A 27,523-nucleotide genomic window follows, 5' to 3' on the forward strand; every position below is an offset into this window, starting at 1 on the left:
CCCATCATATTCCTCATGTGGGGGCACTCCCCAGGAACAAGGCTGGGCTGCAACAGGATAGGACCAGAGAGGTAGTGCCAGGTGAGATCCCACTCCAGGCCACAGCACAAGTGTAAGGTCAGTGTGGGACCCAGCACGGAGATCTTGGCGTCTACATGCCTGAACAGTTTATGAGTTTCAACACAAAACCCTCACTGGGGAGATGAGCAAACAGAACTACACATGGTAATTTATTCACTCCATGAAAAAATATTAGTTAATCCAAGCCAATGAGATTGTAAAGCCTGATAACTGGTCTGGCTGATGCCAATATCTATGGCTAGCAAGAGTCATGTTTTTTGTCTACACTGTTGCCCTAGGCAGTGAGATGCAACAGCAACATGACAGCTCCCAGCAACACATGATAATTTAAGAGAGAAAATATCTTATTTCAACTCCAAACCAGGGCAGAGCAGTTTAAAAAACAAATCAAGACAACTTGCAAAAATTTATTTAGATAGCAGTGACACCCTGAAGAACTTATTTGCAAGTTTGTGCTGTGCAATTTGAGATAAAAACTGTTTAATGAAACGAAGGTGAGCACTGCTTGTTTGCTTTGTAACACCACTGCTGTGCATACATACCAACAGGCCAAAGCAAACACACTGAGAGTGATCCCCCTTTAAATATATACCTTCACCCAGTGTTGGGTTCCAGTGGCTACTGCCCTTTCACTTGCAGTCAAGCATAAGTGCTTGGATTGTGGCTTCAGAAGCCAAAACTTACTCATTTTTTAAAATTATGTAAGCCAAATAAAGCTGTCACTTTGAATCACAGCTTATCAGGGGGGCGATATTTGGATTTTCAGTATTGAAGATAGCTGTTGTGAGTTTTTGCATTCCTTTGTTCAGCACGTTCAAGAAGAGGGATGTCTCTCCAGACTCTCATGTCCACTTTGAAGTGCACAGAGGACCGTCGCCTCCCGCTCCCTGAGCTCCAGGGAGATGGGGCTCACCATTCCCATGACACCCAGCTGCAGGCACGGAGGAGAAGGGGCTCTCTTGGGGCTCAGCCCGCAGGAAGGCAGCGCCGCTTTCAAACACGCTCCTTCTCCTGCTTGTTTTTCAATTGCATGGCGAGGATGTTAATGAGTGTCTGAGCTATGGCAGGCAAGCCCAGGGCATTTCAAACGTGGAAGAACTTCACAGAGAAATAATCTGCATAAAATCTGAGACGCCATTATTAAGAAGGAGGAAAAGAAAATGCAAGCAGAAAGCATCCTCTCTCGGCAGCCAAGAGTGGCAAGAGAAGAATGGCCCTACAGAGAAAAATTTATTCATTTGATCCATTATTTATATAAAGTGTTCTTTGTAAACCTGATTTCCCATCACTCTGGATGACAGCAGGGGGAAGACAGGAAAAGAAGAGGTCCAACTTCATACTTCCAAGGAAAGACAGCCTGTCTGGGCACCCTGTATCATGCAAGTATCCCAGAGGTTTTCAAACCCTTGTGCCATGGGAGGCCAGTGCCATCCCTGCAGGTGGGCAGCACCTCACCAAGCACCCCCACACTTAAGAGTAGTAGCCCTGGGCTTCTAAGCAGACATTTCCTTCTTTTTGAAGGTGGATGGGAGTCCTTGTTGTCCCAATGAAATTGCTTAAGCCACCAAGCAAAACCACTAAAAATAAAAGCATTTAATGTGGTGTTTTCACATAACACACAGAAAGGCAACAGTCTGCAACAGTACTGACATAGCATATATAAATAAGGACAAAGATTAAAAATACTTTGGAAATGATAGACTCTGGGAACAGTTAGCGGCTGCTCTGGGAAGAAGCATCCTTATGAGTCACTGCACAGGGCAGACAAACAAGACACATCCAAGCATGACTAAAACTCTCCCATGCCTGGGAGACAGCGTGAATGCATTGGGACAGCCACAGCCAAGGTCCGAGGGGCAGAATCTGTCAGCCACCACCATCCGCAGCATGGCGAGCCCAGCACCACAGACTGAAGCCCAGGGCACTGAACCCCTCCCAGGACTGGAGACAGCACCTACCCCCTTGGCAGGTAAGGCATCTGACACATGCAGAAGGCCAGGCCAGTGCCCCGTAGGTAACTTTTCTTAGAGCTGAACAAATCTCAGCTGTGCCAGAAGCGAGACAGAGCCCCTGAGCTAGAGCCATCAGTAAGGGGGGACAGTGGAGAGTTACATTTGTCTCATCTATATGGGAGCAGTGTACTTAGTTTTAGGTACAAGACTGCCTTGCCAAGCAGTCACCCATACAGAGAGATATGAGATATACCAAGTAGGGACAATGGGGAGAGGAGGAGTGAACAAATGCTTCACCCAGCAATTGCCCCAATGCAAGTAAGAGCAGAGATAGCAGGAGCAGACACAGCTCTCCCTGTGCTGCCACTTGACCTTTGTCTGTGCCTCATCTCTGCTCAAAGGCAAAGCTGAGATTCCCAAGTCTCTGCTAACAGCAGGCTGCAGGGACAGGGCGGAAGTGCAGTCAGAAAAACATGGTGCCCTTTGGAGAAAAACACACAGACAGCTTCAGCCTCTGGAGGGAATGATTACAGACACATCCAAAAGCACATACTACTACCACAGCAAACAGCCTCTGCCCTTCCTCACAGCATCATCATCAGTCTGGTCCCTGAAGAACCACAGCCCTTTCTTTGCTGTGACAGAGGCTCCTAACACCAACAACTCCCAACTCACACATCTACAGTCCCTTACCCCCTATATTTTCAAGGCTCCAGCTTGGGGTCAGACTGGGGACAAGCATCCCTGATAAAGTACCAAAAACCACCCTTTGTACCAAGCAGCACAAGGATTTGTATCTTAAAAAAAAACAATTTCACAATTTTAAAAAGTGACAAATTCCAGCTAAGTTGCACAGGGCTCCAATGCCCTGTTCTGACAGCTCCAGCCAATCAGACTGAACTCCCTGTTCATATCCCAATATTCACACCTCCTGCCACCAGTTGTTTCAGAAAGCTGTCAAAAGCAGAGCTCTAACTCCTGCTGGCTGCTGGTTCTTAAAGATTAGAAGACAAATATAATTGGATTCCAGAGATTATTTACTTTGCTGAGAAGGGCTGAGAAGTGTTTAGATGGTCACCCAGCTGATTAAATCTTCATTTCACAGTAGCAACCCTGTGTGTATCCTACCTCAGAGTGCTTGCAGACAGGTTCTTGGCAAGACTGGCTTACTGGAGCACTTTGGCTTAACGAGACTGCTGACATTGGCCAGCTGTGATTGGGGTTTATCCTGTATCTAGAAGGTTTCATCTCATTTCTGCAGCTCAGACCAAAGAGCTGAACCCAGCTTCAGGCCTTTCCCCCAGTTTAATGACTAATCAGCCAGTTGCCTTACCAGCCATCCAGATATCTTGAGCCAAAGCCTTTGGCACCATTTGCAGCAGATCACAAATGGATGGAGCCCTCTCTCACCTCTCACACTGTTTTCCTCTTTCACACACAGCCACAAGACACTGCCTGCCCCAGGCACCTTAACTTCCAGAGACTAGGCTGTTCTGCCCCAGACACCCTTTGCCAGCCTCCTGCTCTCCTCAGCTTAAGCCTCCCTGGGTGAACACAAGGCCAATACACTCCTTGTTCAGAACTGTGCCACTGAAACATGAAGGCAGTGAGCAAGGGCTGCCTCCAGCTCAAGCTAAAATAGAGGGATGAGTTTATTGGGGAAGCTGCTTTCCCCTGGCCCTACTTGAAAAGATGGCATCCAGAGCTTCTCCTTACAAGCCCATCCCATGCTCTGTACCGTTTGTGCACTTCAGCCCTTTAGAAACAGCAGAGCAAAATGGAGCCAAGAAGAAGCAGAGAAGGGCGTGCCTCCAGAGGAGGACTGGGGGCAAGCTTGGATGTCAGGATGTGGGTAAGAGTTACAGCCCATCATTCTCACTGCTAACACAGGGAAGGAAGCAAAAACAAGCCAACATGTTAAAAACTCAGAGCAGAAAAGCAAAAAAATACAGCCTAGCAACATTACAAGAAAGCTGGGAGTGCACAGAGGGCCCTGCAATGAACAGGGCTCTCCTTGTAAGCAAGCACTCCAGCTCTTCCCAGAGCCAGCAGGTCAGACATGCTGCACAAGTTTTGGTTAGATAGTGGTTTGCCCCATAGTAGAATGAAATATAATTTATATACAGAAAGAAACAAATCCCTGCAATTCTTGCAAAGGTCCAGTTTCAGGAGCGCTGCTGTGTTGGTGAGGGTTGCTGTGAGCCTGCAGCACTCCCCTCTCAGTGCAGCACATTTTCTATTCACAGCTTGCAAGGCTGGGCAATCCCCACCCATGCGTTGGCGCGAGGCGATTCAGAGGGATGATGAATCCTTGGAAAGCAGGCGGGCTCGCATGCGTCTACAGGATCCCTGTAGCAGAGAATGAGTGCAGTTGAATGCTTGAGACACAGAATACCATGCAAAAAAAGGCTGACATTCTCCCCCTCAAAGACCCTTCCCTGATGTCAGCCTCCCACACCTTTTGCTAAAGCTCTAGATGAGGCAGTGAGCAGAGTGGAACAAGCACAGCTGTCGGTCTTGGGCTGCACCAACCTCTTGTCCCACTGCCACCCTGACAGGCTGTTAGCACTACCCTGTGCTGCCAGCTTCCCTCTGCTTCCTGCAATATCCAGCCTGCCAACTCACAGGCAAAAGGGCTGTAAGACCCTTCAGGGTGTGGCTTCCAGCATGTCACCTGCCTGTGGCTCAGCATGGAGCAGACTGCTACGAGCTGGGGCACCACAGCTGTCACAGAGCCTTGAGTGTGTGCTGTCACCTCAGCAGGTTTCAGCACACCATGTTCCCTGCAGGAAGATGAATGGGGGTTAAGGGGAAGTGTCTCACCTCTTTCTGGCCTTCCAAAGACTTCAGCTTCGCCTGGGACATATGAGCGGGGGAGCCACATTTCTGTAACTGGACATGAGAGGGCAATAGGAGTAGAGAGCTGGTGAATGAACTGGCATCCACAGCCTTCCCTTGGAGCAGCCTGTACCACCAAAGAGCATCTATCACCCAAATCCACTCTTGGTTTGTCTGGGCCAAGGGACAACCCTACTGCATACAGGCAGCAGGCTTTTTACAAGCCAAGCTTTTTACAAGGAGGAGGATGAGAGAGAGGGAAGGGGGCACAAGACAATGCCCCGGGGCAGGACACAGCCAGAGAGACAAGACTGGAGTAGAGGCCAGTGCTGTCATCCCCGCTCTGATGCTGCTCTTGCCATCTGCTCTGCTCTCCTCAGAGCAGCTTCTCAGGACCTTATTTTATCATACAGAAGAAACTTGGAACCCTTCTCTTGGGTAGAGGACAGCTCCCCAGGGATTGCTGAAGTTGCACTCAAACTCCCCTCACACTTCCCCACCAGCAGCTTCAGTGGTGCTGGGAGCAGCCCTTACCAGTTGGATGTTCTCTTTGCTGACCCGCACAGGCTCTGGTGTGGAATCCCTGCTCTTCCTCTCCAGGATAACTGGAGTTCCCAAAACTTTCCGCTGTTGCAAGAAGAAAGGACTGTTGGCTAGTGCTTAGAGTGCAAAGTAAAAAAGAAAGGGAAGGAGCAGGATGCGTTGCTGGTAAGCAGTTGAATGCTGGGAAAGAAAAAGAGGAAGCCAAGCTGGGACAAAGATTGCAAAGCAGAACCACCTGAAATACCACACCACTAGGCTGAGCCTGCCTGATTGTAAAGAGTTTGGGAGCTGACCTGAGGCCTGGCTAGGAGCCCAGCCTGTCAAAAGCAGGTAGATGCTGCTGTAGGGCAGCCCATATTGTGCTAAAACCTGTACTAACATGCTAGACTTCATGACCAGCTCACTGTCAATCCTCATCTCATCTCAGGGAGCAATCAATTCTCCAGAAAGATGCATAGATCCTACAGTCATGTGTTTCAAGATAATTACACTTTACACTAACAAGGCTTATTGTCACTCTGCTGCCTTTTCTGCCCTGGTGGATCTGTGTTGTTTGGCAGGCAAGACTTTGAGGAGTCCCTACACTTTGAGGGTCTCATTCAAGGCAGGGCAAAGCAGAAGCAAAAAGCAACATCAGAAATTCACAGCGGAGAGCAAGGGTCAGAGGCTGCTTTCACCTTAATGAGGCCGCTGAAGGAGCGCGAGCGGGTGCGTCGTGGTGCTGGGGATGTGGGCACATCAGAGCCAGGAGTCAGAGCAGTTGGATGCTTATTAAACTAAGAGGAAACATGAGGGCAGAATGTCAGCACAGTTATACCTGTCCCTTACTGCTGCATGCTGCTCTACCTGCTATCCCAGAACTCAGTTTCTCTCCTTCACCCCCTAAAATGGAGAAGCAGCTCAGAACTGCAGGAGGAAGAAAGCAGAGGAAGGCCACACTTTCCACCCATGATTACAGGGAGTTTGGGTGCAAAGGTGCTTTGTGCTGGCTGCCAGATTAACCAAAAGTGGCAGATGCTGGGAGCAGAAAGAAGACTGGGCAGCAGCTGAAGGCTGGCAGCCACAACTGGTGCTGACCATATTGACCAGTCTGTCTGGTGCAGCAAGTTGTCTGAGACCAAGAGGAGACCAGTTTGTCCACTCTCTGCAGGCAACAGGGGAAGAAACTTTTCCCTTCCTGAGGGAGGAAGCTCAACAAGGCCATGATCAGGACTGGGAAACTGCTGGCTAGCAAGTTCTTAGCTTGAAAAACGGAGCTTAAAAGTGCTGCTTGGTACAGCAACATCCAGGACACCTCCTCCTGTCTTCTTACAGCTTTGCCCCTTACACAGCCCAGAACCCACTTTCCCAGCCTGCCCAGGATTAGGAGCAGCTCTCAAGAAGGCCCTGTCTTTAGCCCTGTGCCCAGGATTGTGCTGACAAGCACACCCCAAGATATCTTTTTTCCCCACATTACCTGCCGGATAAGCTTTTTCTTCTTTGCAGAGTCAGGCATATTGTGGACGTGGAGGAAGAGCTCCTTCAGTGCCTCCTCCGTGCGCTGCTGGGTCTCCTCCTGATGGCAAGAGTCCAGCCGGCTTCGCTTCTGAGACTTGAGGGGCTGCAGCTCCTTGGAGCCAGAAGATGTCAGCAAATCCAGGTCGTCCTGGGAAAGTGGAGACAAGAGTCGCTTGCCATGCTTTAATCCCAACGAGCCACCCATCTGAGCCAGGCTAGGACAGTCTCATGAGCTGCCTCAACCCCAGTGAAAGCACAGGACTGTGTTTTCCCTACCCCTCTGCAGCAGCACTGCATCAGCAGGCCCCGTGCCAGGAAGAGGTGACAGCAATACAAAGGTGACCCCATTGCTTCTTCCCTCCCCTCCCAGATGCGAGCTGCAGAAGCCATTCCAGGCTTGAGAAGGGTCAGTGCAGCTCCTTGCCATGCATCTTCCCTCTTCTGCAGCTATATGAGGCAGGGAAGCATTTGCTGGCAAGACACAAATGTTGTCCCAGTGGCAGCAAGTAGCCTTTATCTCAGCACTTCTGCCAAGCATCCTGGCCATGGCAGCAGGCATGTCCGTCTGTTTGGAAGGAGCAGCCTGGTGAAGGAGCAGGTGCTGCATGTACTGGGCACAGGGAGCAGGTTTGCTGCTAAACAGGGGCTCGTAGCTTTCTTTCCCTGTGCTTTTGATTAACAGATGCTTCAACTCTGTCCAATTTCCCTAATGCAGCCGCTTGCACTACCACACCATATGCTTCTCTTGCTCCTGCCCTCTGACAGATCCTCTTTCATGACTTGATTTGTTTTCAGCTTCTATCACTCACAAAGATCCCTTCACAGCATCTCAGCCTCTTCCCTTTCATGGTGGGCAGGTGCTGCATTTGCTGGCCTTACCTTTGATGTGTGGGCTCTGGATCCCAGATAGTGTAGCCTGGCACACTCCCGGATGTACACTGGAGCCTGTGACGATGAGCAGAGAACAGGCCAAACGTTTGTTTAACATCTTTGGTCTTGGGGCAACAGAGACTCCAGCAAGAGTTGCTTTTCAACAACACAACACAAGCCACTTGTATCAAGACTCAGCCATTCTGGGCAAACAAAGCCATGGAATTTCATGTCCACTCCCTGTTCACAGTATCCTTTACATGCAGACATTCAGCATAAGTAGAACTCAGAGTAGGGAAAAGTTCCTGTGGAACCCTGCTCTAAGTAATTGCCCCAGTTCTGAGCTAGCCAAACAGGGCCCAGACAAAGAAGGTAGAAGGGGAACTCTCCACGGGAGGACTCTGCAGTGAGCAGATGCCTCCAGTGACCAGGAAGGCCCTGAGAAGTCAAGAGACTGTCTGTTGTAGAAACATTTCCTTGGAGGAACAGTTGAAAGCCCCACACTTCTGGCTGTCCTACCCAGCACTCTCCTCAGAGCTGGACAGTGCCTGTAACAGCAGTCGGCCAATGACCATTTGCAGAGAAATTCCCAACAAAACAACCCACTGCATCAGGTATTCTGCTCTTGGCAGCACTCAGGCAGGACAAATCCCTTCCATTTCCTTATCCTGCCAGGAGCCAAGTGCAGCCCGGTGTGTACCTGGCCTCGGGAGCCAGGTTTCCTGCCGGGCAGCAGGTACTGGTGTCCAGCAGAGGGGAGTGTTACACTGCACCGTGCTGCTGACCTGCCCTGGCAAAGCCATCTCCAGGTCTGCCTGCCCAGCAAAGACCTCCTCTCTAGTCACTATAGGAACGGTTTCTTGTAGAAAGTCTCCTTCTCCTACTGCAGAAGAGAGCCCACAGAATATATACTCAACACGTGGGATGTGTCTGGACAACAGGCATTCAGTCTCCTGGTGATGGAGGCAGGAGAGCAAGATGCCAAGCACACTCACCTTGAAGAGTTTCTGAGAATGTTTGATCATGAAGGTCACTCCATTGTTTAGCTTTGTGATATTTTCCTGAAGGTCATTTGCTGTCACCTGGCAAGGGGACACAGCCTTCCATTAGAAGGGGAGGGGGAGGGGTCTCTTCTGGGACACAGACACACACAGTGCCACAGCAGGAGATCTACTCTTGAGATGACAGGCTGTCAGGGCTTATAGCACACCAACAGCAGAGCTCACAGAGCCAAAGCTGCTCTGAGAGGAGAATCAGATAACTCTGTGGTGAAACAGTTCACCAGCAGCATAAGAAACCTTGAAGAGAGATCTGCAAGGTTTTTCTGGAGCTGACATTCTAAGAAGCAGCATGACAGTGCTATGCTTTCAATTTTACTGAAAAAGAAGATGCATAAGTTGCAAATGAGCCCCATGGCAGGTCTGGGCTGAACACTGGGACTGAGTCCTGCCAGGAGGCTTCCACCTCTCCATCACAGCCTCCAACCCTCACATCGTGTCAGTACTTAACTTTCTCAAACCTTTGTTTTTCCCTTGCCAAGCCTATGCTTTTTACCTTGCAATATCCCACCCACAGACACTGAGGCATTGCTCACATTTCTGGGCCATAGGATGTGGGGTGCAAACATGAGGGCAAGGTTGTGGGCAGACATCTTGTTCTTGTCCTGTTTCTTGGCGGTCTGGTAGAGCAAGTCCAGCAGCAGTTTGAGCAGACTGCGGTTGGGAGCGGGAAGGATCAGAAACAGCAGCTGGAGGGCTTCAATTTGGCGCTCTTTGTCTGGAGTGCTGGTCTTATTCCCCTTCTCATCAAACAGCGTCAAGTCTGCCAAATCACAAGGCAGAACATGAAGGACATTCATTACCTTCCCTCAGAGCAGTTTGTTGCAACTGCTTATCCTTTCCTCCTCATATGCAGATCTCCTACAAACCCCTGCACGGTTCTTGGCCCTCCATCTCTCTTCCCCTCAGCTCCCAAGCTCCTCACTTGATGTGTTAATCTATGCTACTCCTCCCACAGAACAACAGAGCTGCTAAGAGCTGTGATGGCTTGAAGGCAAGATGGAGGAAGTTCACATAAGGTAGTTCAATAACAGTTATTAAATACATAGAAACCACAACTTGCTCAGAACCCAGGACACAAAACAGATGGGGACCCAGGTTATCACTGTGGGCTTTACCAGTGTGGTATCTGAGAGAAGAATGGTCTAGACAGACTTGGTCTGATTCCTTAATCAGCTCCAGTCTTTCCATCACCAGGCTGAGGTGGCAGGAAGATTCCTTCTAACGCTGCCTTTGAGGAATACACTTCACAGCCTAACGTGCTTTCTAGGAGGCCAGTTCCAGTCATTCTGCCCATCACTCCCTCTTGCTGACCACTCACCTGCAATTTTGAGGTGGGCATGGAAGTGCTTGTGTGTCAGCAGCGGCTCTGGTAATTCACCCAGGAACATCTTAAGTAGAGTGGCCACATCATTGGAATGAAACTCCCCAGAGTCCAGGTCAATATCAGTACCACTGTTCAGAGCATCCTTTAGGATCTGTTGCCTGATGCTGTTGCCTGGCACTCGAAACAAGCCTTCTGCTCTTAGATCTGCTCAGCAGAGAGGAGAAAAAAGGGCACTGAATAATCAGAGGCTGATTTCCCACCTTCTTACTAAAGCAGTTCCCTCTACTTTCCAGAGCTTGACAGCAAACCACAGTGAACTGCATTCAGAGACATGACTTCAAGCTGTCTCCCATCAGTACAGAAAGTCCTTGTACAGAGGGAAATAGACCAACATATCTGCTAGGCAATTCTGGGGAACAGTTGCCCAGTGCAGTCCCAAACTCCTGCTGCTGGAGAGCTCAGAGCTTGTTGCTCTGTCTGCACCAGAGACCAGAGGTGGGCCAGACAGATACCCATTGGGATGGGAAGACAGCAAACAGAGCCACTTACTTTTGTGCAGGTACTCGATTAGTTGGGAAACCTGTGCAATGCCTTCTTCTGTCAGCGGTGAGCCAAACACCACCCCTTTCTCTGCAGAACAGAAGATAATGAGTTCAGGCAGCTCAGAACCCAACAGCCACTGAAATTAATGCTTCCAAAAGAACAGGATTTCAACATGCAAAGAGCAGTGCCCCAAAATGTTAAGGGTGAAGATCACAAGGACCCTCACAGATGTGAGATATTACAGACACTCCAAAATAAGTCACTTCATCTCACCATGCTGTACTCACATGGGCTTCATCATCCTTGCTTCTTACCTCACTTTAATTACAGCTTTTATCAGCTAAAGCAAATATTCTCTAGCCCTTGAAGAAAAAACAACACCAGAACAGATGCTTCAGTTTAAAATGGCATAGAATCTGCAAGCCCAGATGTTATGAAAAGAGCAAAATGGGAAAGGCAGATGTAAGAGCTTGGACAGCCCTGGTGCCTGCCACACTGGCACACTCTACACCATGAAAGAAATGTCCAGATTAATCCCCACTGTGGCTTGACATGAAGTGGAGCAGAAAGAAAAGTTGCAACTATGAGTTTATGGGAGAGGCAAATAAGCACTACTGGGGAGAGCAGACATAATCTGACTGGCTCACACTATCTTCCTTTTCAGGCATGGGTAAAACATGGAATTTCCTCATCCCAGTGAATCTCTCTTCCATGTCAGTTGCCCTGGTCTGAGTAAAGTATGAAAGCTGAACAAGGCAGAAGGAGAGTAACAAAGCAATAAGCTGGGCTCCTCTCTTGGAGTCTGTTCCCATTTCATGGGATTGAGATTGGCCATGAGCTGCAGCTCCCGAGCTCCAGTAAATAACACAGGTTATAGTCCCAGAAGATGGAAGCAACTGAGCTGAAAGGAAGGAGATCCCTGCAGGGAAGGAAACATTAGATGAGAGATCCATTTAACTGAAGGGCATTTGTTGAACCAATGTAGAATACTCTTCTTGTCCACAAAGGAACTTCCCAGGTAAGACAGTGATTATCCAGAAGGACAGTGTTTTCTAATAAATGCAACCTTGCTACTGAATGGATTTTTCTGCTAAACATGCACAGCCAGTATGATCTGTCCCTCAGAAAGTGGAGACAACTCCCAGAGACTTCAGTGGCAGCAACCAGAACTCCGAGCACCACACTGCTTCCCTCAGATGCACATAGGTTTGGACTGGAGACAAGATACTGGATAGACTGTACCACAACATGCTGACTGGCACTGAGAACTGGAACAGGTACAGAGCTGGTTTGTCCTGCCCTTCTACTTAGGCTTCAAAGAGACAATAGATATAAGAATATTCCTCCCTTCTCCATGACCAGTCTACCAGGAACATGGGTCAGTTCTGAGAGCAGGCTAGACATCTGTACCATTTGCACTGAAGGCTTCTCTCCTTACTGCTACAGCTGATAGCCCAGCAATCCAAGCAATGCATTGGCTGGTTTGATAAAAGTTATCACCCCCACAAGCTTTCTCTTGCTTTTTTTTTCCCCCTCTCAAATCTCAATTTGATTTTACTTGCTTTTGGTCTCTTGTACTACAGATCTTACTGCTCTGTGGTGTTGATGCTCACAGCATGTAAGAGAGACCTGGTTAACCCTATGCACTTCTCTAGCAGCCATCCTGTGTAACTAAATTTATTCCTCCTGAAGAATGTTTTGCTTTCTTCCAGGACTTCTGAAATACATGGTAAGCCACCAGGAACTCCAGCCTCCTGTTAAATCAAGAACTTTCTGACCTGACTCTGATAAAGTGCATGCTTCAGCCTTGCAAGAGAAAGGAGGACAATGTGAGCTCTTGATCCGCACGAAAGATCTGAAAGGTTTGAGTGCAAAGCGAGAGAATGATCGGCAAAAGATTCTTGTCCTTGAAGAAAACTAAACTCATTAGACATTCAACAGATAGAATCAACAGTGGCCAGGAATAGAAGAGGAAAATACATCTTCTTGAGACATGCAGGGCCTGACAAATTCGATTTAGTTTTGAAGTCAGAAGCTGGTACCTGAATGAGAATTTGATTCTCAAAGAAACTTGAAAGATGTGTCTGGAGAATGGATGCTGCATTACAGAGGCTTAGATGTTATTGTACAATTACTTCTGAAACTAAGCAGCAGCATGAGATTGAGTTTCCTGATGCTCAAAGAAGTTGTAAGTATTTGCAGCTTGATCAGCTCTGAGCTCCATGGTCCTTGGCCTCTGGCTTTGAAGAAATAAAACTTGCTTATTCTAGCTGTCTATAACATGAAGAAAAACAAATGATGGCTCCAAGATGAAACACACAGTACATGAAACTGATTTTCTCTGTGGGCACAAACTTCTTTTTCTCAGAGTTGGCCAAGGAGTTCACAGACAGTGCCTGTCAATGCTGGGAGGCACTGCCGTTGCAGCCTGGGAGTGCAGCCAGCAGACTTGGAAACATCTGCTAGCTGTAGTGACACACGGCCATGGAGACATCCGAGTGGGGGAAAGCAGAGCTCTAGGGGAAGAGAGTTAGCAGGAGACGTCAGGTCTGCTAAGAGCAGTGCTCCAACAGAGTGCAGATAATTTAATAAAAAAAGTGAGCTGGAGAAGGCTCACCAGCCCCTGCTGGAAAGTTTTGACAAGAACATGGGGGTTTCCACATGCACTAAGAAAACACTTTCAATTTGGTTACTCACTCACTTCTGTTTGTCAAGTGGGAAGTGCTTGAATTTAAGGTGTCCTGCTACTCTCTGGGATGAGGGAGAAGCAATAACAGGTATGAGCACAGTCTAACTGCAGTTTAGGGGCAGCAGAAAGACCTGTTATTATGGAGCAGCAAAGTAAGTCATGGCAATATTAACTAATTCTCATTTAAGGATGCTAAAGGACTTGAAGCCTTTTATTTTCCTAGGGTGAGTGTATGTACCAGGATTCTTGATGGGTAAGACAGAAGTGGAGGGCTGAAACTGCCACCAGAAAATTCTGCCTGATCAGTGGGGCTGCAAAGCTTGTCCTTATGAAACATAGTGGAGGAATAGGCTTGGTAGGATCAGAAACACTTAGAGAAATTATGTAATGGTTGAAGAAAGAAAAAAACTGTAGTCAAACTATGCCATAGCAATAGCTCCCTTCTCTGAGATACTCACAATAGCAGAATTGCTCAAAGGAAGGGGAAGACTAATCAGAAGTGTTCAACCTCAGGCTGCCAGCATCTGAAGGTAGCTCACAGCTTCTCTCTCTGCCAGCAGCCAGCCAGTCTAAGCTGGGAAACCAGAGCTGAGGAGGAATGTGAGGGGCCCAGATGGAGGCTGCTTCAGTCTAGATGAGTGAGAAGGTTTAACTGAACTTATCAGGAGAACCAGGCTTCCCTTGAGTGTGGGCAAAGGTGGGAGAAGATACACACACACACACCTAGAACACTCTTTTAGTTTCAACAAAACAGAGTGGTAAATGCCAGCCGTTGAAGAGGAAAGGATCTGAACACAACCACGCTCAAAAGAAGACTTCTGTGAAGGGCCTGGGACTAATGTTTCACAACCAAGACAGCTGAACTTGAGAGAAGATATAAGAATAGTCAGTTTAGCAGAAGAAAATTCTGGTGGAATGCTTGTCTAAAAGAGAGAGATATGTCACCTCCCTGAATTTAAACTGGGCTTCATCAGTCAATCTGCAGAGCTTTGTCACTGACTCACTGGATTGGGATGTGGATCAGAGCAGCACTAGCACTTGGATGGAAGATACTTACAGATTTCTGAGCTGCACAGTAGGCAGCTGACCCACTGAAGCCAGCCTGACATACAACACAGCAATAATCCCAGAAGAAGGGTATTCTCAAAGTGCAGGGCATTTCCAGGATCAATTTCCCGACCTTTTTTGCTGCTTTCTGGAAGTGGCATCCCCAAAGATTATGAAACCATAGTATTAAGCATTCCACAAGTTCAAAACAACAGGCTGAAAGTTTTGTAAACTAAGTGTAACAAATGATGACAGCATCACTCTAAAGATGGGCACCAGACTTCATGCCATCCATACTCACCCTTGCGCTTCAGAGACATCAGGGAACGAAAAAATCCAGAGGCTGTGCTGTTTGCCCCAGGCAGCTTTGGGTCCTCCTCTCCCATTAGCTGGGCCAGCTCTGCCCCAGGCAAATCAATGAGCCTGGTAATGTTGCTGACAACCAGCTCTGTGAACACCTCTGGTTTTTCATGGCGCAGCTTTTCCACAAAGAAGTCAGGATTGAAGATGATCGGCTGGCTGCGGAGGGAGGAGTCATTGCAGATGACAAAATTGCAGATGGCATCTCTGAAAAAAGGGAAAGAGAAAAAAAAAATACAGTAACTCCTCATCACTTTGGTTTTTACAGCCAGCTGGTCTGCCCTGAAGGAGACATCTGCTGATACAGGAGCTACCAGTCTACACCAACAACACTGTCTGACTTTGGTGAGTGTTCAGCACAGCACAGTTACATTTCCCTATGGAGCAAAATCATTTCTGGACTTTGTAGAACGCAGCCTAAGACTAGCACTCCACAGTGTGATGATGACATAGGCAACACCCAGTGAAAACTAGATCTACATCTCTACTACTTGTTTCACCGTATCTACATCATACTAGCTCTGGCAGAGATCACACCCAATATTTTACATTAACTTATTACTTATAACTTAGTCATAACTAAGTTTGGTTTTATCTCCCTTCCTCCCCAGAAATTCACTCCCAGTGGCCCGAAAGTCTGAAAAACAATCTAATTTTTTTCACAGCCACTTTACACTCATCAGTTCCTATTGCCATTCTATCATAGCTACCTTTCTATCAACAAATAGATAGTTCCCATGTCCTGGGACTTTGTTTTTAAGGTCATAAATGTGCAATAACACTGAACCCTCAGTTTTGCTGTGGGTGTAGTCAAATGCTCCCAGGTGACATGCTGCCAACCCTTTGGTTACTGCTGTCTGCCAGCTCTGCACTCTGAGTCTGGAGCAAGTGAGAACTCATTGTCATGAGCCATGCAAGGTCCTTGAGGAACCCCTACTAACTTTTCACCTAGATCATCCCTTTTCAGCTCATCTAGTCCTTACGTCTTTGTCATCCCTTCATGCCCTTTATCTGACCTCCCTATTCTCTACTGACACCTACTTTCTTAATTTCACAGCTTCTCATGTGGCGTGGGAAAAGGGATGCACCTGAGACACTGCTCTGCTAAGAGTTATATCAATCAGGTACATAACCCTACCTGAGGATAGGTACAGTTACCATGTTGAAAATAAAATCAAAGAGTTATCAAAGACATATCTCATGTTAATCAGCACTCTTAATGCTCATACTTAACTTTTATCCCAATTTCCATCTACCTCTAGGTCTTCCATTACCATCTTCCCACCACTGTCCCAAGCATTTTCATGTTTCTTAAGTCAAGTCCACAAGCTAGAGTTGCTCAGCTTGCTTCTCCCGCCACTCTTTTACTTAAAGGTGAGCATTAGTGTCATTATTTTCCAGTCATGAGCTACTCTCCTGATTTCATACTCAGCTATTAAGTGACAGCCTGGCTCTGGGAATGGGTGTGCCACTTCTTCCAGGGCTCCGGGAGGAGGATGCCTACCCACTCAGCTTGCACATATTGTGTATGTTCAGCCTGTGACATTCCCCAATCCTTTAATCAGTCTTTAGCTCTTATATAAAATTTTCCACTCTTTCTACATCCATCCTCAGCTATGAGCTCTCACTGGACACCGTTTTCCAAGGGCAGCTGCCAAGTGCACAGTTAACAGGGATGCTGTGCTTATGTACCAGGGATCATGTCAGTCCCTTAGATGCAGATGCAGGGCAGCAAGTGCTCTGCTGAACACCCCATAGTCCATAAAGGCTTTCCCTTCAAATCAGGCATTTCTAGAGAAGACTGGAGCACCTTGATCGTCCTCTCCTCACCGCTGAAGGGTGGAGGCTATGCCATTGTGTTCAGACTATGCTGGGCATCCCTGCTAACTGTTCAACACAGCTGCCACCGAAAGCGTCTGCAGCCCACTGAACCTCACATCCACCGGCTCACAAAACAGAACACTTCACTACTAGTTCAGAGACCTCAGCAGCTTCCTGTTCTGATGTAAACTGACAGTAGCTCACCAGGAGGGCATCAAAGCACATACTGACAAGTCACCTGAACTCCAGCCCACCTCCACATATTATCTGTGAACCCAAGAGTTATCTGAGCTACTGTACGTTTTTGACCTGAAAGACTATCTCCAGGATTTCCAGGATGCCTGATCAGAATAACAGAACAGAAGCTGGGACTCAGACTCCACAAGAAGAAAGATTCTTGCTGAAACAAGAGGAAATGAGGCTCTCAGCAACTCTTGTATCGTGAGAATCCATACCAAACCCCCTCCCCTTTACACTGCTCTCCATGGATGCCAAAGACACCCTTCAAGAGGATGGAGAGGAAGAAGGTCTGCAAGGCAGACTGCAAGGCAATCTGCCAGGTCATCTAAAATTTTAGAAAGCTCTTAAAGGCTCCCAGCTGCCTGGCTCAGTGGCCTAGCAAGCACACTGCTGACTCCAAATGGGGGCCATATTTTGCTGAGCACCTCCCAGACTGTTTTTCAGCAGTTTGTTATCTGCAATAAATCAAGACCAAAATGCAACAATTTGGTATCAGCTGCCAAAAAGCAACTGCCAATTGATCTGATCATATTCACATTTCATTGCATAGGGCTACAATGCACAAACAAGTGCCAGCTCTGCCCATAATGTGGAGCAAGCCCTTTGCTTGAAACCCATGACAACTCATTCTGTGGCAATACAGACCCTGAGAAGGGTTAATAGCAAGTGTATAGGCCCAGTGACCCTGCCTGCAATGATCCGTGCACTGTTATTCACTCACTAGCAGTTTTGTTTCCCCACAGAGAAGATATGCAAATACTTTGAAGCAGTTACATCAAGCATCACAGATTATCTCTTCCCTCTGACAATTAGATATCTAGACTCACAGAAAGAAAATTAAACAATTTTGTCAACTAGGATGGACTGATATGACTTCTCTGCACAGCCTGTGTTAGAAGTCGCATAAAGTCCAACAACATTTAATGCAAAAATAAATAGAAAAAAGTAAATTTCTTACATGAGTGCTGAGAGCTTTTGAAGAGGCATTAGGAAGCAGAGACAGGGAAAAGAACTTGCTCCTTGTTTCCAGCAACAAAAGAAACCTGCCTGTCCCAGCACAGCCTATGCAAATTCCAGGCATGCTATGAGACACAAGGGCGCATTATTGGGTCTGAAAGGCCCCCTTGGCACACACTGGGCATCAGCCTTCACACAGGGACAAAACAGAAAAGAAAAGCTGGACAAATTGATTCATGTCTCTTGCCAAAGGCTGCGTAGCTGGAGTTTAACTGCAAATAATTCCTACATAGAAACCAGGGTTTTGAATTAGGACCAGCGTGGTATTAAGTGCTTTCCACCTGTATCCAAGAGGAATCCACAAAATAGTTCCAAGTCTACCCTGTGTTTACCATGAGTAAAGCCATGCAAACACATTCCCAACAGCATCCAAGCACAACTGATGTTACAGCACTGGTAGGACAATAGCCAAGTCCCTTAACTGCACAGCCCCGTGCCCAGAAACCTTGCTAGAAACACTCTCTGCTCCTGCCTTTCACACTTTCAGATCCTTTCAAAGACAAAGCACGTAGGTCGGCCCCTCAGAGCTGGAAACAGCACCTGGCCATTGCTCCTTGCTGCCATTACTGTGACACCTTGTGCTGCTCATCCACTTCAGGATTCCTGTTCCATATTTCTCTGGATTCCCGTCCAGTTTCCCTGCCTGCTGCAGCTGGGACCAGCCTTGTATACGCTTATTGTGATACGGCACTTCAATGAGCTACTTAATTTTGAAAGGTCACTTTATTAGCAGCTCTTCCTTACACAGAAAATTTGCTTTTGTATCATTATTGCTAATCAAAATGGAAATGTGAAGCAAGCCCCTATTTCTGAGCAAAGATAAAGCCCCCACTGGCTTTACACACAATAACCCTGCCAATCCTCACTGCTGCACACACCATAACCTTCAGAAAGAGCCATGTGCCCCATCTGCTGTTTTCATGTTAAAGAAGAGAGATGGATGTACTCTACCTACACTCACAGTTTATACAACAGCAGCAAAGGGGAGACAAACATGTATTCATGGAGTTTATTGCTTTTTTTTTTTGCCTTGCTTGCAATTACAGAGTTATATTTTCTATATGCTGTGATCTCAGATTGCTTTACGACACGTCAAAAGACAATAAAGTAAAGGAATAAATAGCTTCCTCTCCAGTCTCATGAATATAATCAAATCCCAATGAATAATAAAATCTTGTTCTAATAGGGTTGTGATTAAGACAGCAGATTAAAAAAAACGGGTCCTATATTGTGCTGAGATTCTTGCCATTCTAGTATCCTTCAGAGGCAAAGTCTGTGATCCCAGCCAAGTCACAAAGAAAGCTGTCTGTCACACACAACGTTTTTGCTTCAGGCATGACAGCCCCATCATTTCATGGGGAGTGGATGGTGCAGGAGGTCAAAATCATGATGGATCAATTAATCCCTAAGGTAACTAGATCCAGGCCAGGGAAATGCCTTCGAAACTAGGACAGAAATTAGACTTTAACTGCCAAAACCTGGTGATCAAACCTGCGGTGCAAGAGCTCTGCAAGCAGGCAGATTACTTCACGTGGCAGCGAGCTTGCATTCAGATAGGTGAGATGGAGCTGGTGTAGTGGCTTTCACAGGTTTGATATTGTTCTAAGTCTACACTAGTGACAGAAGAAAGGTTCAAGAAACATGAAATAGAGCATAAGGAGAACAGAAGGCAAGAAAGAAAGAAAATGAAGAGGTACTTTTGAGGCAAGGCATCAGCTGTGTTTGTCTAGCTGGGAAAGTGGATACACTGAAAGCTAAAGATTTCAGAGGAGCCTTATGTGTCTAATTCAGTGGGCAAAATCCATCTCCAGTGCCATTTTGCACACTTTGTATGTCATCACCAAGGCCCTATGCTTCAGACACACCACAGTAGACAAGTTTTACCATACAGGAGTAAAAGGATTAAAGAGCTTGTGAAAGTAAGGCAGATAATAGGAGAAAATCTCCCTGTATAATAACAAAATCTTTAGATTATAGGAACGAGCCAGGCTGGTACCAAATACTAAGAGCACAGTGATAAGCAGGCAGTGCTGAAGAACACAAAACATGAACAATTCTCTGCCTGGCTAAGCACAAAGGGACACGGGACAGATGTGTACAGGCTCAGATTTCCCCAGGGAGGAAGAAGTAGCATTGTCTTCTATGTTGTGCCAGAGTAAGGAATCAATTAATGAGGATGTCTGAAGACAGTATTTCCAGAGCCAGATAGGAGCCATCCCAGATTTTGCAAAGAGATGAAAGAACCATAGTGGAATTATGTGGAATCATTTTAAGAACAAAAGGACTAGAAGACAAATTATTTTCTAGATTAAAAAAGAATAAAAAAAAGTAGTTGAATGGGAATGGACTGCAGACACATTAGAAGAGATTTCACAGTTAAAGTTGCTTTGAGGGCTGTACTTCAGACTGACATTCTTGGAAGATGGTGTAACAAAGATCACATTCAGGCCTCACACTTGGCACCCTAACTCTTCATAGGATGGCTCATAAGCCTCTGAAAAACGTCCGAGAAAAACACACAGTAATTTTTGCCCAGGGTTATACTCATAAGGTCTTCAGGGGCAGAGTCCTTTTGTGATGAGTAGACAGTGCACAGCACAGTGGGTGCCAATTCTTGCCTACTGTCTCTAGCCTTGACACAAGTAAGCCTTAAGAGATCTCACTGCCTTTTTAATTTTTGCTTTGCTTTCTTCACATTTAAATAGTTTACACAGAGTGATTCAGCCTTTTGGCTATGAGAACCAGATAATAATATACAATTTAAACAGCAAGGAACTAGCTAAGAAAGCTGTTGTTTTGTGATGGTGGCCTGTGCTCAACAACCTGGAACTAATGCAACTCCTGACCACCTTTTGGAAACCAGGTATATTGGTTATCCATGTCACTGCTATCATCTATGAATTAAAATTCTGTGCCAGTAAAGGACTCAGAGTAGATCTTGCCAACACTGGCCACACATCTGTGACATGAACCTGGAAGAGATGGACCTATCTAAAAAGATAAAAGGGCTGGGAGGGGTGGGGGTCTGTGCTTTGGAAGAAAATTAAAATGCAATATATTACCAGTGTCAAAGAAAACAGCAGTAGCAAGACAGCTTGATATATGTGAAACATCAAGAAATTTGCATTTCAGCATGAAATTTCTCAAGTTTGACCTGAGTGATTCTTTGTGATATTTTTAATAATAGCCACTGGAATATTTTAAAGTCAATCAAGCAGTACTTCAATCAGCCATCACAACATCAGAGCATCCAGATGCCTTCTAGTGCTAGGAGGGAAAGAACCAAGAGGTGCTTTAGAGAGAACTGCACGTTCACTGTGAAGCTCCTCATCAAGTCTCCTTCCCAGTGCCACCACCCCAGGTCCAGGTGCTCCCACACTCTGCGATGGCTCAGCTGGCTACCCAAGACCCTGTAAAAAATGCAGAAAGGCAGCTACCACCAGAAATCCAGTAATTTTGCATTAAAGATCTGCAAGCTCATATGTCTGCCTTAAGATCAGATTAACACAGTCGAACAGTGTTAAATAGGAATGCTGCTCTCATTCTTATGACTGCCAATGCATTTGTGTCTCTATTTTAATATAAACTCCTACTGGGAGCAGCAATAGAAGAAGAACCTTAGATCCAATCCTGATTTCACTGAAACCAGCACCAAAACTGAATCTTTTTACATGGCAGCAGCTGCCTCTTCTCGTTACTGATCTGCTCACTTTTATCACTGTGGCATTGGGAAGCTCGGTCACAGCTGGGGACTCCGCTGTGCTCCGTGCTGTACAAACAGAACAAAGGCAATACCCTGTCTTTAGAGGGCTGATAGCTAAATCTGAAATGAATGCTGGAGGGACAGAAAAGAGAAGGAATCCCAAGAGAAGAGGCAGCACTATCAGTCAGCATGACTGATATAACTGAACTCTGCCAGCTTTTCTGCAGACGCTATTAAAAAGGAGGGCGAGGAAGGACAGGAAAAATAATCAGGTCACACTGCAGACATTTAGAAGAAATCCAGCTTTTGCGCAAGGGGTGACATGAGACTGAGCATAAAGGAGCTGGTTTGAAAGCTATCAGGCAGGGACATGGGCTGAGGAGGCAAGAGCTGAGCTCCACACACTGGCTGGGAGTTGCTGGTGAGGTAGAGACAAGCCAGCAGTGCCAGGGAGCTGGAGAAGCTTGGCAGTGCCACAGGGCACTGTGTGGCACATCAGACCCTCACTGCAGGGTGGGACACAGCCTGAGGAAGCCCCACAGCCATTTCCCACCAAACATGCCTGCTGTATCCCCAGTGTGCTGGTGGGTACTTTCCAGTTGCCAATAATGATAGCATTCCTTTGCTCTTCTCATTTTAAACTGTCTTTGTCCCCTTTATTTCCCCATGTTGAGTGTACTGGATTGAAGCCAGTAACAGGCCAGTCCTACCTATACCTCCTTGGCCTCTAGCAGTCCAAAACTGCTGCATGCACCTCTGATTGTCACCCTTACTCTTGAAGGTGAGAGTCTTAGGGCATCCTTCAGAGGCAGGATGACATGGAGTTCAGAGACCAGCAAAGACCATCTAGATGCTTCTCAGTCCAGTAGCTCCAAGCTAGTGTCCAGGTCAGAAAAGAACTACTATCTATAAACAGCAACCCATAACAATCAGGTTTACTTCGGACACAAAAAAATCAAGCAATTACACAAAAACAACACAGGAAAGTTTACAAGCTATTGCAGCAACCAGTCTGGGAACTCAGAGCAACCCAGCATAGCAGGACAGATGTTTTCCTCCAGTCCTCCCACAGGATGACACCCAAAATTGGTAGCACCAGCTGGTGCCCAGAACACATTTGAGAATCTTATGCCACCATCAATTGGTAGACTTGAGCAAAGCACCACAATTTGAGTACAGTGTGCTGCAGCACTCACAGGTTTGCTTGACTGCAGTTGCTTTTTCTGGACTGAGAGCTCACTGAGACCTGAGGACTCACAGCCAGTTCCTCACAGTACTGTTGGTGAGGTTTTGTAGTCAGAGCCTGGCAAATGCAGAGGACAAAGGTATCCAGGAATCACAGCTCTTGCTTTTGTTCACTACACTTCTGTAATTCCACAATGCTCCAGAGGTGCAGTGAACAAGCTGCATCCTTGCATCTGTGTTTTGAATCACAGTGGTGTTTGCAAAGGATGACAGCACATCAAATCCCTCCTCATCAGCAATCCTCTGCAGACACCACTGAGTATGTCAGAGGCCACATCCCTTGTTCCAGATGTGTAAACTCCTACGAGCTGGAATTGTGATGAGGAACACCTGGATACATGCCAGCATTTAAATAAGCTGGTGACATCTGCTCAGGGCTGCCGAGGCACACAGATAAACAGGCTGGGCCTGCCACAGAGCAGCACAGCATGCAGCACCAGAGAGACAGATACACAAAGCAGCCCAATTAACTCACCAAACTGAGCAGTATGGGGGCCTAGGGCTTTTGAAGGGGAACTGGCAGGCCAGGATGTCAAAAACTGGAATACTGTACACAGGTACCAGAATTCATATGACAATAACCTGTAGTGTCACTTTATGCAGCTCTGGTGAGATACAGCTTCTCTTCACATCCCGCCTGACAGTTCATCTCTGGCTCAACTCTGTTTCACTGCAGAGCCCAGGGAACTGTGATATATTTATACATGCTCCAGGGGCCACTCAAGAGAATGCAGAGTGGCATGTGTGTGAGGAGAGCTCCAGGAACCCCCAAGAGCTTGTGAGGATGTTCCCTAAAAGGCTTCCAGCTCCCCAAGGCACAGAGAGCCACAGCATGCTTGTCTCCTGCTATAAGACAGCTTGCAAGCAGGGCTGTAGGAATGCCCATATGGAAGTCCCAAACCATAAAAATATGTTTCAACCTTGAGTATGAGCTCCAGAAAAACAAAAAGGAAAACTAATGCCATTTCCCCTGAGAAATTCCTGCCTCTGAAAATCAGAGCTGCCACAGTACCATTCAAGAGAAAGGATGTTTTGGCTGGAGTCCAAATTATTAGAGCTTTATAGGCCAAAAGCAAACACATTAAAAGTTCCTGTAAGCCAGCTGGCAGGCAATTATTAAGCAGCTTATCACATTCCCCGCTATCTATAGTTTCTGAAAATAAAATTTATGAGGAAATTCTAGATGGCTTAATTGCAATTACCTAGTGTAGAGGTGAGAAAGGCCAGGAGTCAAGGAATGAGGGTTTTGCACTTTGGAGAAAAGGGCCCAATGCTCTTGACAGACACCACTATAAGCGTAACGCATTACCAGGATGAGAGGCCAGGGACACACAAGACCTGTGAAGCTTTGAAAAACTTCAGCCTATTTATCCCAGCAAGCAGCCACATTTCCTTCTCTGCCCATGCTGACTCCAAGCCCCCTGTGACCTGGGAACACAGGAACCCCTGGTGTCAGTCCCCAGGATCACAGTGCAGGTTTGGTAACAGCCTGCACGGCAGCAGCACAGCAGGGCTGTGCCTGAACCCAGCAGAGCGTAGGGCAAGGAAAGGGCCTCGGCTCCCTGCTCCTGCCTCCAGCTGGAGGGCAAGTGAAAATGAGATCCTACAGAACGAGCTAGGTCCAAAACAACTGGCAAAAGAGGGCCTCAGCTGTGACTAGGGGCCCAACCCAACACTCAGAGGGACAGTATTTCCAAGATGGACTTGACTTGAGTGCAACCATTTGACATTAGCCAACATTTCCATGCTGTCCCATCTCCTTCCCATCTGTTCATGTCACTTATTAAATCAACACACACTGAGGACTTTTGACCTTTAGGACAAGGCATTTGATTTCCCAGCAGCGTCTAGCACTCGGTGCTTCAGTTTTCAGACTGAACTAAATGCCCAGGCACCTTTAAAGGAGTGATAACGAAGCTCTGTGACATTTTCACGGGCATGTAAATGTGCACACAGCAACAAGGCAGTGACCAGGCTGGCAAGGAGACCCAGACGCTGCTTTGGGCTATGTGGGAAGTAATGCTCCCCCTTCACGCAAACAGACAATAAACTGAAGTGTAGCAGAACAAGGATCCTGTTGTCAAAGCCCATCCCACCCTGGATGGGAACAGGACAGGGTGTTACATGCAAACATATAAAAATACTGCAAATACAACATGGCCTTGAGTTTGGTTCAGATGCATACCTCACAGGACTCGGACTGAGTACGGGGTCAAACACAAGTCTAGGTCTCAAAGATTCTCATGAGAGCTGTGGAAAAGGGAATGTGTGAATAAGATTGTCCCCAGCTCCCAGGCTAGCTTCAGAGAAAAGTAGCCATGTGTTCAGACTTGGCTTTAACTCTGAAATCAACCATTTTTTCTGTCTGACCCTCAGCAAATCACTTTGATTTTTTGCCATCAAGTCATGTTTACAGTGAACATTTTCCTATTTCCAGTAAAACACAGATGGCAACCGTGTCTCCTTTCATAACCTGTTTACGATGTGAGCTCTTGATGTCCAGTTGTGCAGTGCCACTCTATCAATCCATTTTAGCAAGATGCTTTATGGCTTTTTCCAGCTTCTTCCAGCCCCTTTCCTTTTTCCCTTCCGCTCACCCCACCCCTGCCATATCAAATGGCCGATATGAGTGCCTGGAAAAGCGTTTAGGCACTGCTTGAGTCGGACATTAAATGCATTCATTAAACAGGCAGATGTTTCTCTTTTGAAATTGAGCACTCTGGCACAGTGCAATCGTCATTCTGAGTTATGAAGAACCAAGCAGAGGTTAGAGAGACCACAAAGAGAAGAGAGAGACCCACACAAATCATCTTTTGTCATGTTCAGTAACATTTGGTAAGGAGTTTAGGACAACCAGCTTTTAATTCCAGTCTTTAAGTCAGCATGCTATAATACCACACACACAGCATGCAAGCTTTACTAGCTAACTTGCACTTCTCTCCAGATGAGAGGAAACGGGGGCAAAAGCGCAAAAAAAGCAAGCTTTGTGGCCTGTGTGGTGATAGACCAGCAAAGCAAGAGATCGATTTTCTAGCGCTACCTGTGGGTGACAGGCAGTGATGGAGGAAAACTTGTAGTTCAGGCTTTGCATTAACATAATCGCTTTTGGAAGGCGGGAGATAAAGAGCGGGTGAATACATCCTAAGGACAACTGCCAACATAGAAAAAACAATAAATCTAGTCATTTAGGCTGATCCAGGCCATGTTAAAAATTCTTTATCCAAAAGGGCATTTTAAGTATCAGCTGTACTAAGCATACAGGCTTTACCAGGTCCAGCATTTTAGGCACTCCCTGCCAAATACGCTGCAATGAGTGTCATCGCTTCATCCCTCCTTCCAGGGCAATGCTGTGCCCCAGCCCAGGCACCACAGCAGTGCCCCCAGATAAGCAAGTGCCATTGGGATGGGTCCCACTCAGCAGTGGGCAGGATGGCGCCACTGTGAATCAGGCTGAGTAAGAGGCATCAGCCCTCAACTGTATTTATTTATCCACAAGAATTACCATTCAAAGGATACTCAATTCGCAGCTACACACCACACATACAAAGAAAAAAAAAAAAAAACCAAAAAAAAAAAAAAAAAACAACCAAAAAAAAAAAAAACTGCAGCCTTTTAACAGTCATCCGACACAACACTGTTCTAGCGAGGTGCTCATGCAGTCCTTGCTATTTTATTGCAGCAGTAACAGAAAGGTGATGCATAAAGAAGTATGAGCTAAAGGTGAATTACGTGAAGCTGACATGGCTTGTGTGTTTGGAGAGCCAGAATAACGCGGGTAGAGCAGACAAAGCAAAGGAGAAGGAGGGCTGACCGCGAAGCAAGTCTACATAGTGCCATCACCCTACCAAACCCCGCAACTGCCAAGCGCTCGGCGCCGGCTCTGCGGCTGCAGGAGCAGCGAGCCGGGCCGGCCGCAGCCCGGCGGGCCCCCGCAGCAGAGCTGCACGGCGGGCACGGCGCCTTGTCACCCCCCCCGGGAACACCCCCTGCCCGGCGGGGGCGGGATCTGTCCCCCGCAGAGGAGCGGGCGGCGCTTCCCCGCAATGCAGCACCGGGATGCTGCGGGGAGCGCTCCCCGCTGCACAGCCCGCGGGCACACGGGCAGCGCGGGGACACGGGGTCCCGCCGCGACCCCCGCGGGACTGCGCGGCGGCTCGGCCGAGCTCCGGAGCCGCCGGAACACCGAATCCGACGGCTCCGTTAAGGTGCCGGGACATCGGCGGGCGGCGCGGCAGCAGGGACGGCGCGGCTCGCACGGGCAGCGCCGCAATGGGCGGGCAGAGGCGCACAGACCGGCGCCTGCCCACCGGCTGGTGCGGGATGCCCGACTCGTAAAACGGCGGCGAGAGGCCAAGGGGAGCGCGCCGCCGGGACGGGGCGAGGGGGTGCCTGGGATCCCGCTCCTACCTGCCGCCGCCGGACGCCGGTGCTCCCGCCGCCATCTCATACCTGCCGCTCCGCCTGCCCATTGGCCCGCCGCACCACCCCCTCGGCCCCGCCCCGCCGCGCCGCGCCACGCCATTGGCTGCGGCCGGCACCGCTCCGCCGCTATTGGCCGGTTCGAACGGGCAACGGCCGATCCGCGCGCACGAGGGGGCGGGTGTGGGGGAACGGCCGCCCGTGCGGCGCGCGGCCTGCTGGGAGTTGTAGGCCGGCGGCGCAGGCCTTCGGCGCTGCCGCCGCGAGCCGCGG

The 27,523-nt window shown here is 47.7% G+C and overlaps 1 protein-coding gene across 1 annotated transcript; it reads right to left on the bottom strand.

Moving 5' to 3' along the window:
- Positions 1-1,659: 1,659 nt before the first annotated feature.
- On the bottom strand, positions 1,660-27,328 carry ARHGAP19 (Rho GTPase activating protein 19). Its single transcript, XM_053949506.1, has 12 exons — positions 27,239-27,328; positions 14,747-15,012; positions 10,716-10,796; positions 10,161-10,370; positions 9,376-9,602; positions 8,777-8,863; positions 7,791-7,856; positions 6,871-7,059; positions 6,092-6,190; positions 5,406-5,498; positions 4,857-4,925; positions 1,660-4,382 (listed from the first exon to the last, which is right to left on the bottom strand). The coding sequence occupies exons 1-12, from the start codon at positions 27,298-27,300 to the stop codon at positions 4,326-4,328; spliced, it is 1,506 nt and encodes a 501-aa protein (XP_053805481.1). The 5' UTR covers positions 27,301-27,328; the 3' UTR covers positions 1,660-4,325.
- Positions 27,329-27,523: the final 195 nt, after the last annotated feature.

The sequence above is a fragment of the Vidua chalybeata genome, chromosome 8, assembly GCF_026979565.1.
Source record: "Vidua chalybeata isolate OUT-0048 chromosome 8, bVidCha1 merged haplotype, whole genome shotgun sequence".
Lineage (NCBI taxonomy): Eukaryota > Metazoa > Chordata > Aves > Passeriformes > Viduidae > Vidua > Vidua chalybeata.

Bases quoted from the DNA above. Each gene is read 5' to 3' on its own strand.
- ARHGAP19 (XM_053949506.1), bottom strand. From the start codon at position 27,300: ATGGGCAGGCGGAGCGGCAGGTATGAGATGGCGGCGGGAGCACCGGCG. The intron at 15,013-27,238 runs GTAGGAGCGGGA...CCCTTTTTTCAG, and splicing joins CCGGCGTCCGGCGGCGGCAG to AGATGCCATCTGCAATTTTG. The intron at 7,857-8,776 runs GTGAGTGTGCTT...TCATCGTCACAG, and splicing joins ATTCTCAGAAACTCTTCAAG to GCTCCAGTGTACATCCGGGA.